This window comes from Carettochelys insculpta, chromosome 5 (assembly GCF_033958435.1).
Source record: "Carettochelys insculpta isolate YL-2023 chromosome 5, ASM3395843v1, whole genome shotgun sequence".
In the NCBI taxonomy this organism is placed as follows: Eukaryota; Metazoa; Chordata; order Testudines; family Carettochelyidae; genus Carettochelys; species Carettochelys insculpta.
In genome coordinates, this window is record NC_134141.1 from 37,533,412 (window position 1) to 37,547,038 (window position 13,627).

Sequence of the window (13,627 nt, forward strand, 5' to 3'; positions counted from 1 at the left end):
AAAATGTTTCATACTTGTCAGAGAATGGATAATGCTTTCAAAATTGAAAGAATTTAAATTTCAGTGTGCTTGCATTACAGAAATGCACAAAATAGCTGCCAGACTAAGGCTGAAGTGGTTAGGGTCTGAAACAGTAGCAGAGTAGAGATTTAATGGATAATTTATAACTAAAAGCAAAACAAGGATAACAAGAAGGAGGGTATTTACCTTCAGTTTGCCAATGTGGAGCAACTTTTGCTAGAGCTTATCTAAGGAAAATGATAAGGATTTGACGGTATAATTTAAACTTAAAGTTAACCATGTTATGAATTTCAATGCCAAAAACTGCTTTTTACACCATTTTCTCTCTGCATAGTGCCATGAGCTATAGGTTCTGGTTGAAGAGCATGTGAGAGCAAGATTCTACTTGGTAAAAGCCAACTCTCTAGCTTTCCAATACAGTAAAACCAGGCTTGAATACATTTATCAGGGTAAAGAGAGAGAGAGAAAGAAAGAAAATAAAATACAGTAACCTCTTCAATTCCGTGGGCAATGTTTCCATTTTGCATGGGTCCTGAACCATCATTTGGTGGTGTCACTTCAACTTCCACTTTTGCTGCATTTGGGAGTTCAATTTTTTCTGTAACATCACCCATACGTGGGAAAAAAATAGAACAAAGAAACATAACAAACCTGTTAGTCATATTCCACTCCTACTTCAGCCCATTTGAATTATCAGGTGTAAATAGTGTTTACACAGCTAGAGAGAAAGACATACCCTGGCTTCATTTACAATGGTGTACTGCAAACCCATAGAAACAACGAATTTTCATAGATGTAATTTAGAGCCAAATTTTGACCACTGAGAGTTTTGCTTCTGAATAAGGAATGCTGAGTTTATTTTAAAAGTGGCTGTGTTTTTAAAATGTTCTTTTTAATGCTTACATTCTTAATTGCAACTTATGGACTTCTTACTCATGCAAAAGCCTTACCTATCTCAGGAGAAGTTTAAAACTTTTAAGTCAAAACTGACACTAAACCATTCTACCAGAAAGTAAAAAAACAAAAACAAAAACAAAACAGGGTTCTGTATTGACATATTGACAAACTCATACACAGACACAAATTTAACTAACGAACTTTTTCCATCTGTTATTAAGAAAACTGAAGTCCTGTTACAGCTGTTCTGAAAGTCACAGATTTTATGACTGTCATGTAGTTTTTGAAATATATTTCTCTGTGTCAATAATAGCTAAACAGGAATGGTACAACTTTACTAGACCAAAGCTTCCAAGTTAATTTTGGGCTTGTCTCAGCAACAATGATCAAGCAAAGCTATAGTCTCCTTAGTGGGACATAATTTTGTTCCTGGGTTAAAAAAAAGAAATAACTTTTCAAAATAGAGAATGCAGGGTTCAGTTTAAAAAGACTTTTGCTGGAGTGGTAATTTCTACTTCAAGAAGTGTTCACTTTTATCATCGGATTTTTATTTGTATTAAAAATGAAAAACTCCTCCCCCCCAGCAAGTTACAGAACAATGGCCAGGACTTTCAATAATTTTATAAAGCTAAGACCTGATTCTGCAGTGGTTCATGTTAAAATCTTGGTAAGGTAAGTGGGAGAGATTAGAGAGAGAACCCAGGATCTGTCCTTACTTTTGTGTAATGGAATTTCTGTCCCCATGAGCATCCTACGAAATGTCTAAATAATAAGTGTGTCAGCATTTCAGCTGTTATTATTAGATAGACATGGTAATGGTCAGAAACCCATGAACAATCAGAAGTCAGGAGAAAGCAAGAGCTATTACAATGAGACACTTTTTATCTCATGTTGCTGTACAAAGAAGTAAATGCAGTGGTGCTGCTGCATTTCTGCTGCACTCAGATTCTTCTTCAGTTAACATCTGAGATCGTATTTGCAATGCAGAATGCAGTATATATGTGACACTTTAACTGTTTGTGGACTCTCTTCCTCAGCATTAAGTTTTATTAACAGAGTATTCCATCCAATTGCTCAACTTAGTGGACAAAGAGCATCTAGATATCATAGAACCAGAGAATATAGAGTAAGGTTGTGGCAAATGTCAAACTGATAAAACTGATTCCTGTTTTTACCAGATGTATTTAATAGCTTTTGGGGTTTTTTTTTCCGCCACTGCAATGAACAGTTGGTGGTAAAGCCCTGGCTGAAAGAAATGAGAAGGTAACATAAGTTGCTATTGCTCTAACAATGTATAAGTTTTGAGCTGAATAAAAAGAGTAAAAAGGAGCTTGTAAGCGGATAATATATTGGTCTGGGAAGGATGGACTATTTCCAATTCATGGTTAGGATATGTCTGCAACTGCTATTGCAGACAGAAGATAACAGTAGCTTACTACATAACCGGTGCACAAGCCTTTTGGCCTGTAGATCAGCAGTGTGTGCAAACCTATGGATCATAAAGTTGCTCCTCCTGGTGGCCCAGCCCAATCCATTCCACATAAGAAAGTTACCTAGGAGAAGGGCACTGCAGCAGGCTATGTCCATGAACCCCTTTTCTGCTTGGATAAGTGGGGGATACTATTGAGGTCTATAAAATCATGACTGGCATGGCAAAAGTACATAAATATTATTTACTTCTCACAATACAAGAACTAGGGGTCACCAAATGAAATTAATAGGCAGCTGGTTTAAAACAAAAAGAGGAAGTATTTTTTCACACAACACACAGTGAACCTGTGGAACTCCTTCCCAGAAGATGTTCTAAAGGGTTCAAAAATGAACTAGATAAGTTCCTGGAGGATACATTCCCTCAATGACCAGGATGGGCAGGGATGGCATCACTAGACTCTGCTTGAAAGAAGCTGGGAATGGGCACAGCTTTGACTCACCTGATGATTACATGTTCTGTTCATTCCCTCTGGGATGCTATTGCCCACTGTCAGGAGACAGGATACTGGGCTACATGGACCCTTGAGCAGCAGTACCGCTGTTTTTATGTTCTCATTGCGGTCTCCCCTTTGCCCAACAGAACCATCACTATATAGGTTTGTGTGCCAAAGCAAGATAGGCAGGATTTGCCTCTGACAGATTGAATTCCTTGCCACAACAATCGTAACACCTCTTAGAAGGCAACATTTTGCTCTTAGATCCACATAGTAGATTTCATATCCCATATTCTTTTCCCCTGGCAAGTATGGAACTACACGACCCACATAAAATGCAAATTTATTTCAGATCTATGAAAGATGTAAGTGTCCAAACTGCACACCTGGTGGACCTCTCTGACTAGTCTCCATATGCACAGAGGAACCCAATGCCATACTCAAATGGCCCTGGTAATACTTTTGTAATCTGGAGCTGAATCTGACCCATTGTATGAAATAGTCAATTGAGCAAACTATGAGACAAATTTTTCACTTGGTTATACCAATCCAACCCATTTGCAATTGCAGGTGCTAAGGCATCTCTGAAAATAAGACTCCCATTTGGGAATCCAGATACGGATTTAGACGTCTAACTTTGGGTCTAAATAAGGGTTCATTTATTTTCTTGAATAAATAAAGTAAAACGTAGCAAACAGACCCCAAAAAATAAAAATAAAAATAATTCCGCATTCCTATACTTACCAGCATGATTAGCAGCCCCATTACGTCTTTCACTGTCATCCACCTGGCACTTCTTTTTGGCAATCTTATGAAGAATTGAGGCCTTCTCTTTGAACTTTCCTAAAAGAAAATATTGTCATTGTTCAAGTGAAGCAGTTCTGAGATATAACATTTCTTTCCAGTAGCTTCCAGATTTTGTCCTATAAATCAAAGCCATTAATTAATTTCTATCCATCCCAAATAGTTAACTCATTATTAAACTTTGTTTAACATTCATGCATATGCATATTTTTGTTTCTCACAGAGTTAAAAATTTAAAAGATGTTTGTTCCCTAAAACCCAAAGAGAAGATTTTTTTCTGGTGATGCAGTCAATCAAGTTTACATAACAAAAGTGCAAGATGAATAGCAAATAAACAAAAATGCTATAAATAAATACACACCTTCTGGTCTGGTGTAGAAACACAGGAACTGCCACACTAGATGAGACCAGCATTCTATCTAGCACAGTATTTTGTCGTCCTAGCGGCCACTACCAGATACTTAGAAAAAACATGTAAGAATCCCAATAATGCAAAGGTTTACAAGCTTTTTCCTGAGTCTGTACAGCCCACTTATTGATTTTTGAAAACGTTGTTTGAACCACTAGCTAACTATTGTAAAGCACAGTGGATAAAAGCACTATATATTTAAAAAGTAATATTTTAATTGTAAAAATAAAAGCACACAACTCATATTTTAACATCAGTATTCTTGCACTTCTAATGTGATGGATGTAGCCTCTCTCCCTGGCCACAGTACCCCGCAAGCTGGGAAGTAAGGTGATCTCTCCCGCACCACAGTACCCACAGAGCTGGGGCTGGGAAGGAGGGCTGTCTTTCTTTGGCAACCACAGCTCTGCACATCCCAAATTCCCCCCAAACCTCTCTCTCCACCTTTCTGCCCCCTGCATTTTCCTCCTATTTCCCTCATCTCACCCCACTGACCCCTCCCACATACATCCTATTTCTCCCAAGGCCACCACCTCATCTTACATGTACATCTTCTCCAGGGTCCAGGCACTTAAAGAGTGGAGCCACTTCTTCACGGCTACTCTAATTAGGTAGGTAGTCCTTCATTCTTTTGTGTGCAGCTGCCAAGGTGCGCACCTTAGAAGGAACTATTCATGGACCATCTGAATGAAGCTCTGGACCACTAGTGGTCTGCAGAGCACAATTTTAGAACCTCTGCCATAAGGGACAATGGCTAAGTAACCTTCAAATAGACTAATTTCATTCTAAACCTCTGCCAGTTAGTGCTACATTCTTCGCTCCCATCTTGCACAACAGTTCTCTGGATACCTTGTGGCTACTTCTACACTACAGCAATCTGCCCACAGAAGTAACTGTTGGAAGAGATCTTTCGGCAAAACATCTGTCAACAGATCACATCCAGATCAGTGGATCAAAACTGCTCTGTCGACAGACAGCAGCCATACCACTTGGCCATTCTCTCAACAGATGGGCCAACTGCAAGCACAGCAGACAGGGCTGCCCGGTGAACCAGAAGCCCTGTCTGTTGACAGAGGGCCCCCACAGAGCGTCCATGTGGCATTTTTTTTTTTTGACAGAGACTCTCAACAAAGCCACCATTCCTCATTGTGGAGAGGCAGAGTGCTGTCAGCAGAAATGCTGAGTTTTGTCAACAGACTGTCAACAAAGAACATTTTGGCTGTGTCTACACTTGCATTCCTCTTTCGAAAGAGGTATTGCAAATTAGGTAAATCTAAAATGCAAAAAAGGTACAAATTTGCATATCTGACACCTCATTTGCACATTCCGATTTTGAAATAGCTTCTTTCAAAAGAAGAAAACCAGTGTAGACACTGCTCTTTCAAAAGGAAACCTCATCTTCGAAAGAGCAGTGTCTACACTGGTTTTCTTCTTTTGAAAGAAGCTACTGCGAAATAAGAATATGCAAACGAGGTGTAAGATATGCAAATTTGTTCACATTTGCACTTTCGATGTATCTCATGTTCATGCCTCTTTCGAAAGAGGAATGTAAGTGTAGACACAGTCTTTGTGTGTAGATGCCCCACAAGTTTTGTCAACAAAACTCTCTAGTAGAGCCAGGGAGCTTGTATCCTAATATATGTGTTTATGATTTCTCTCTTCTGATGTTTTCTTCTCTCAGGCTGTGTCTACACGTGCATTCCTCTTTTGAAAGAGGTATGCAAATGAGGTAAATCGAAAATGCAAATGAGACACAAATTTGCATATCAACATATCATTTGCATATTCTTATTTCAAAATAACTTCTTTCAAAAGTGCAAAACCAGTGTAGACACTGCTCTTTTGAAAGTAAACCCCATCTTTGAAAGAATCCTTCTTCCCTTTTTTTTTATGGGAAGAAGGATTCTTTTGAAGATGGGGTTTACTTTCAAAAGAGCAGTGTCTACACTGGTTTTCTTCTTTCAAAAGAAGCGATTTCAAAATAAGAATATGCAACTGAGGTGTCAGATATGCAACTTTGTACCTCGTTTGCATTTTCAATGCACCTCACTTGCACACCGCTTTTGAAAGAGGAATGCAAGTGTAAACATAGCCTCATTGCGAGTATTACTGATCAAGTAGAATGCTGGCCTAATTCCAAGCAGTCCTATAACATGAATGTCCTATTCTACATTCCTTGTTCACCACCCTAACCTCCCATTGAAATCAATTGAAGTTTTGGGGGAAGCAAAGACTTGCCTGGTATAGGACAAAACATACTTAATTAAAATAAAACAATACTACCCAAAGGATACATTCTGTCAATTAACTACAGAAAGTTAAGAGCAGCCATTCCTAAACAAACTTTGATTTAGATAACAATACCAGTTTTTCTAAATGTAAGTCACAGTTAAAGTCCAGCCATGGTGTTTAAATGAAATGGCCAAATGAATCACAGGTCTAAAATAAAACAAAATAAATGTTACTTCAAAACAACTTGGGACTGTTTAGAAACCTGGATACCATAACGGAATAAATTACAAGCTAACAGACCAAGAGGCCAGCATCTACTATTTATGGAGGGCTGGAATGGTCAGCTGCAAAACTGCAATCCTCCTGATGAAAAAAGAAAAATAAAAGAATACTATGAAAAGCCATGAACTTTGCTCTCTTAGCTGGATGTACTACTCCAGAAGCATCACATGGCAAAATAATAAGTGTTCAGCCAGAAGAACCATAGGAAATATCATAGGCAGTTTCATTTTCAGTTGCTGAAAAAATGTGTATTGGAAGTTTGAAATTATTTACTAGATAGTGGAGTAGGTGAAATGGAAACAGCTGCTGAACAGAGCAGCAATGAAAAGTGAGAGCTCAGCTCACCACTTTGTTGTGCGGGGTCAATGCCAGAGAACATAATTCAAAGATGTAGTGGAAGGTGAGACAGAATATTGAATAAAGGAAAAAGGAGATAGCAAGGAAAGAGCCTGGAGTGTGAGATGAATTGAAGGTGGGGGGGAAGAAAAGAAAAAGAGGAGTGTGCAGTCATGTTAACGTAAAGCTGCAAAAGTCAAGTATTTCCATTTACAACACTGAAGGCATCATCACAGTTTTGTGCATTCCTGATTTGAGTGAAAAACCATGGTGTGCACACAAGTGGTGGCAGAGTGTGTGCTTGCACTTACAGAGACATGCCAATTGCACACATGAATGGGGAAGGGGGTCACAGCATCCAAGATGGTGCATAATTGTTTTTGAAAATCTGACCCGTAATGTTGCAGGTAGATTATTACATTCCTGGCAACATGGGTGAATGAAAGGTAGAGGCCTTTTAAAAGGACTGTGCGGAAGATTTATTTTTCACTAGCATTTTTACTTGTGTACCAAGATCCAGTGGTCCTGCTGATGTTCATGCTATGTTATGCTTGTTCCTTCCTCAAGAATCACAGAAATTGGTGGTGGATAAAGCCTATTAGGTCATCTAGCCCATGAGCTTATTTACATAAGAAGGCTGAATTGATTTAATTTAAAGTATGTTTTTAAACTAGCACAAGCCGCGGCCTCTTATTTCAGTGCAAGGATGGCTTTGTGAGGTTTGGGTTTTGCCAGTTAGGAATAGATTTAAACCAAACCAAATTAAGGCACTCTTAAACAGAACTAAAGATGCCTACACATTTGCACTAGCTAAATACCAATTTAAAAATGGATTTAAATTAAGTCAGTGCAACTTTCTTCTGTAGACTAGGCCCATCTGTGTTCCAGAGCTGGGTTTCTCTCTCCATTTTCTAACCTACTTTTAAATGTTCAAAGAGATAAAATATCCAGCATTCCCTTTGCAAGATTATTCTACAGCCATAGATCATGGTCAAGGAAACGATTCTTAATGTTATCAGAAAATATTGTCTTTCTTACTTTTTGCCCAGTAATCCTAATTATCATCATTATATCACTCTACCTCCTTTTTCTCCGTCCTTGGGTCTACAGTATAACTGGCCTTGCACTGATGCCCAAGGAGTGGGGAAGAGTGAGGTCTTTGTGGAGGACACAGGCTGTAAATACATAGCAGAGACATTATCTCAGATGAGCACCCATGCCCTGAGTATGGGTGGGAGGAAGATGGGGCAATGCCCTCACACACCCACACACCCACACCAGTCTAGAGAGATTGATGGGTACAGAAAGAATGCAATATACACAGGGAGACAGAGCCCCACAAGGAATCCTGACTGAACCAGAGCTGTATAACCATTTGCAATTGGCAAAATGTTTAAAACTGGATTTTATCACAGTTAATTATGCCGTTTTCACATTGTCTGGATTAGTGCAGTACTCTTCAAATGGGGTTCATATATACCTGTGGTCCATGATTTGCATTAGCTGCCAAATTATTTCTGGGAGAGTTTAAGGTATAAGGTTTGCACTACAAAAAACTAGGAGCTGTGGGACTAACTATGTAAGACATTGTCTCTCTCCTCCTGCCATTTTATGACAGCTGAAATCAGCTGAAATGCACAAGTTCACAGACCCCTGGGAGAAGGGGCTCTAGGAATCATTCCCCACTCTTTGGGTTGATACAGCCCAGAGATAATAACCTACCGGAAAAGCTGAAGTGGTTTGTCAGCTTTTGGACATTTTCCCATGGGGTGAGGGATGTTGATTAGAATGGAAAGGGAGACAGAAGGAAGGAGGATGAAGGGAAAGAAGTTCAGTTTGGAGCACTGCATACATGTTTTAATAAATATAAATAAGTACAAATAAATATGTAATAAATACATAATACAAACAAGCCTGAATCTGTACAAATAACTTCAGCTGACATTACTCAGAGGTCTGTTGCTGACCAAGGACATTAAGTTGTGGGCCATGGGGTAAAAGTGTTATAATGAAGCATTATGCTTAGATTACAGTTTAGTGAGGGCTTGCCTACACATGAAAATTAATCCAGAATAGGACAGAATTGGAATTTGAAAAGATTAACTATTCCTGATTAACACCATGTATAAATGCTCTTTTCTGAATTAAGGATCCTTATTCTGAATTATCTTAATCAATGGAATTCTATAACAAGAGCATTCACATATAGCATCAAACAAGAATACCTTTTCCAGAATAATCTCCCAAACAGACAAATTCTTGGATTATGAAGATTTTATATTCTTTGGGGCAGGGAAGATCTTATAGTTAGTACAGCACCTAGCACAATGGGTTTGGAGACTTGGGGTGCTACCATAATACAAATAAATAATATTTAACCACTAAGGGGTACCTTATGCTTTATATCACTTTCGGTACCATTACAATTTTACTCAGAACCAGATTCAGGGACACATGATTGATGTGGTTTTCACATGGCACCTCCTTGTCAGACGTGCCCCAGCAGAGTGCTGTGTTTCTAAGTACTTATAGGCTGTGTTTACACTGAGCCCTAGTGCCAACAGTTTGATGCAAATGACCAGTCTCAAAAGTGATTAAGATGCACATACATGAGGCTAATTTACATATTTATGGCACAAATCAAGTGGTGTAGACGTAGTTCTGTCGGCAGAAACACCCTTTGTCAGCAGCCCCTTATTTTTATGAGGCATAAGGGGCTGTCGACAAAGGGGATTTTTGGTGGCAGGACCATATCTACACTGCTTGAGTTCTTCTGTGAATATGCAAATTGGCATCATGAGTATGCATATTAGTCATTCAAACATGCAAATGAGACACAGTTTTGCATTTTCAAGACTCCTTCTTTGCATCAAACTGTCAGTACTAGGGCTCAGTGTAGACACAGCCATGCTGATGTACACTTTTCTTCTTGTAATGTGGATTCGTACGTCTCAGTGTTTTCTGACTGGTTTTCTGTATCTAAATAATGGCCACTCTCATTATGGCAGCTCACAATGCCTTATTCAGACATGAAAAAAGAACTACATTCTACCCTAGACAGAAAAGCCACGATCTGAAAGGAATAAGGGAATTTCGAAGTTGGTGGGTTTTGCATGGCCATTTTGAAGATATGTGCTCGTATAGATGTAGCCCAAGTGTCAGTGTATCAAATTTGAGCATAAATTGCAATTACCTTACACATGACAAGGACACCTTCCCCATCTTTGATATTTGTAGTGATGTCAGGCAGGACACTTAGGCTACATCTACACTCACAAAAAACTTCAAAATGGCCATGCTAATGGCCAAATCGAAGAATACTAATAAGGCTCTGAAATGAATATTCAGTGCCTCAGTAGCATGCCGCCGGCTGCAGCACTTTGGAAGTGCCACATTTTGCTTGCCCGTGGCTTGTCTACATGGGGGTCCTTTTCAAAACATCCTCTCCCCTTGTTGTCCCCCACCCAGCTTCTGTCTTATGTACCTGATTTGTCAGCTTTTATTTAATTTTTTTTTTGTATCTCTGTGTTATAAAACTGTCATGCCATTTCCAGTACGGCACTATTTCCAAATCTGAAGAAGTGGGTCTGCCCCATGAAAGCTCATCACCTAATAACTTATTTCATTAGTCTTCAAAGTGCTACATGACTGCTTTTCCTGTTTTGTTCTGGATACCTGTAATACCTCTTTACTTCCAGGCATGCAGTACACATTTTGAGGCGATTGTCATTGCACACTACACAAAGATTTGTTTGGTCATGTAGTTTGGCATTCTCCACAGAGAGAACCAGTCCTGCAGATCTTACTGTGCTGTCATGGGAGTGGGTCATGGTCATCCCCAAATAACTAAAAAGCTTGCAATATATTTTAGACATCTGCTACTGGGCTATCAGAGGGAAAATTTATTGCCCAGTTTTATACTCAGTATGCTATTTGCCTATCCAGACCTTGAATCTTGGTTCAGACAAATTACAAAACATATGTCTTCTACAAGACTCTCCCAAAGGTTTGTGGCAGATATCATTAAAATACCATTAACTACCAAAGGCAACAAGGGTATGTATTTGCTACTGAGGATTGTTTTCACTCATTTCTTAATTTATTAGAAAGCCTTAACCACCTCTAAATATTTATTTATTACTATCACAGTCAAAGTGCTGGAATCCTTATATTCATTGAATCCAATCCAAAAGTTGCAACTGAATCATAACTGATCTTCTTTTGTAAGTCCAATTGCAGCACATGTCTAAAATATATCCAACTGTCACACTTGTCTCAATATCGGGAAGCTACATCTGGGACAGATCTACAAAATTTGTTCTGCATCATCTGAAATGGAAGCTTTTTGTATATAGTAAAAAAATATTTCTGCAATTAGCCATAAATGCACTGGAGAAGTGACCACAAAAGACAAAACCCAGAAAAAAAAACAATACAAAACACCCAAAATAGGGTTAATACCAAGGGCGTGGTGGGGAAAAGATTCTGATGCACAAAAAGCTACTTACAAACCATGTGCCTTTCTGACACCTGTGGGATTAAAATGGATTTCACCTCTCTCTGTTGCTATCTGAGTCCTCTACAGCAAAAGCTGATGCTCTAACAGCCTCTATCAGGTTGGGTGCCAATAAAACAGTCACAAGAAATTTCCCAAATTAACAGCTAAAACTACACACAGTAGTGGGTTGCAAAAGGAATCCTGCAATGTGATAATACACATTCTGTTGTGTTTTATTTAGATATGTCAGGCTCAGCTTAAAAAAAAAGGAAAGTATAACAACAAAAAAAGATACGATATACAGAGCTGGATTAACAAATGAACTTTAGAGGCTGCAGCCCAGGGTTGAGTGGGACAATGGAAAAAGATCTGTTCACCAGAAGTCCAGATGTTTCTGTGAGGGCCCCTAATCAGAGACCCTAGGCTGGAGTCACTAAAACCCCTGCATGTTATCCAGCCCTGTACGGTAGGGGTAAGGGGAGTGGCTTTTTGTGCTGCAGTTCCTCTGCCCACCAGCCCCCCTCCTCCCTGCTGGGCTGCAGCCATGTCACCATAAGCACTGGCAGAAGTGCTGTTGCATTGTTCTGTGGAAAAATCCTTCTCTGAGGTGCTTCATATGTCCCTGTACACGGGCTGTGGTGTCTGTGTGGTCCTTCTGCACCCTGACCAGATGGCCCAAGAAACCGAGCATTTAAATTAAAAAATCTGCTTTGTCAGCAGTGGTGACATGCTTCCCCTACAAACTCCAATAAAATCATCAAAGAATTTATTCAAAGTTCATTTGTTAATAGGTTTACAATAGGCCTTAGAATACTGTATAGGCAAAAGCATAGAGGGTAGCTGTTAGAAAATGACAGTTACAATTAATATTCGGCGGGCTATGAATATGTATGAAGTTATGGTTTGAAATGTTTCAAACTGATTGGTCAATTTAGAATCCTTATACATATGTAGTAGTCAAATGCCCCTTTGATACATTGTGGCACTGAGGAGGACCTAGCAGGCAGAAGTTGTCAAACAGGTCCACCCAGGCTGCATATATTCTGGGGAGCAGCCTTGCTTGGGGCAGTGCGACGCTGACCCTGGAGGAGAGAAGAACAGAAGAAGGAAGACTGCAGCAAAGGACTGAGTTGAGAGCCGGACTTTGCCAGTGGCCAAACCATTGGGCGGAAGAGCTGAAGCTGAACCGTTGTGTCAGTCATCGGTCGCTAGCCGCTGTGGGCAGCCGAAGAAAAGAAGAGAAGACCGGAAGAGTTCCAGTATTGAGAGCTAAAAATCACTGAAGGCTCCAGTGGTTCGCCTGGAGAGTTCGCCCAGCAGATCGCACCTTCCGGTGCCCTGCACGGGGGAACTGTGGCAGCAGCCCCGCCCTTTAAACCACCGACCCTTGTTTGGCCCGGTGGTTGAATTTAAGGCTGTTTTTCTCTTCCAAGGGGTTTTTTGTTAAACCAAGCTGGCCTTTTTCCCCTTGGCTTTTTTCCTTCTTTCTGTCAGGCCTTGCGCGGCGCTGTACAAGCGCGCCTGTGCTGGCCATCACTTCCTAGCTCCTGTGCCAAGAGACCTGCAGGCCCAGCGCCTGGACACAGAGCGGGAAGAAAGGTATAAAAATACTGGTTAGAAATAGAAGTGATTAAGTTGTTGTAGAATATGAGTAAGCTAATGTGTATTTTTTATTGCTGCTGCTGTATTTTTGCATGTTGTTATATGTGCTAAGTGTTTGTATAGCAGACTATAGTATAGTGGGCTGGGACTTCCCCAGACTCTACTCATTGCGGCTTACATTCTGTAAACCCTGTATTCTAATACTTAATGTAAAACACAGGAGGCCAAATTCAATGGCCTAGCCTAAGAACAGTTCATGCAAATAGAAGACTAGAAAGGTTCATGACTTGTTATTATTAAACTACATTAAATAACAGAGCTATTAGCTCCCCTCTGTATAGAAGGGTTGAGTGGCTAGGGATAACCCAATAAAGGGTAAACCCTGGTAAAACTTTAATCCCGTTTTGGGATAAAAAGGTCTGCGATAAAGGGCTGTTCATAAGAGGGCAGTCGAAATAGGCAGCACCTAAGGGGACAACCTCTCAGAAGGAAACCCCGCACTATTTTCAGGGCTCTCCCCTACTAGGCCAGCAGGGCAACCCAATTAAATAAACGAGAGATAAATAGCTTAGCCAAAGGCAGGCAAATTTCTCTTATAAGAATAAGATCTGCTCCCCTGAG

At 39.9% G+C, this 13,627-nt stretch overlaps 1 protein-coding gene across 1 annotated transcript in view; it reads right to left on the reverse strand.

The window, feature by feature from the left end:
- Positions 1-13,627, reverse strand: part of SLC24A2 (solute carrier family 24 member 2) — a 165,792-nt gene that overhangs the window by 35,578 nt on the left and 116,587 nt on the right. The window contains exons 5-6 of the mRNA XM_074994104.1: positions 3,588-3,686; positions 513-619 (exon numbers count right to left, since the gene is read on the reverse strand). Of these exons, the coding sequence (XP_074850205.1) occupies positions 513-619; positions 3,588-3,686 (206 nt within the window). The remainder of the gene's footprint in view (positions 1-512; positions 620-3,587; positions 3,687-13,627) is intronic.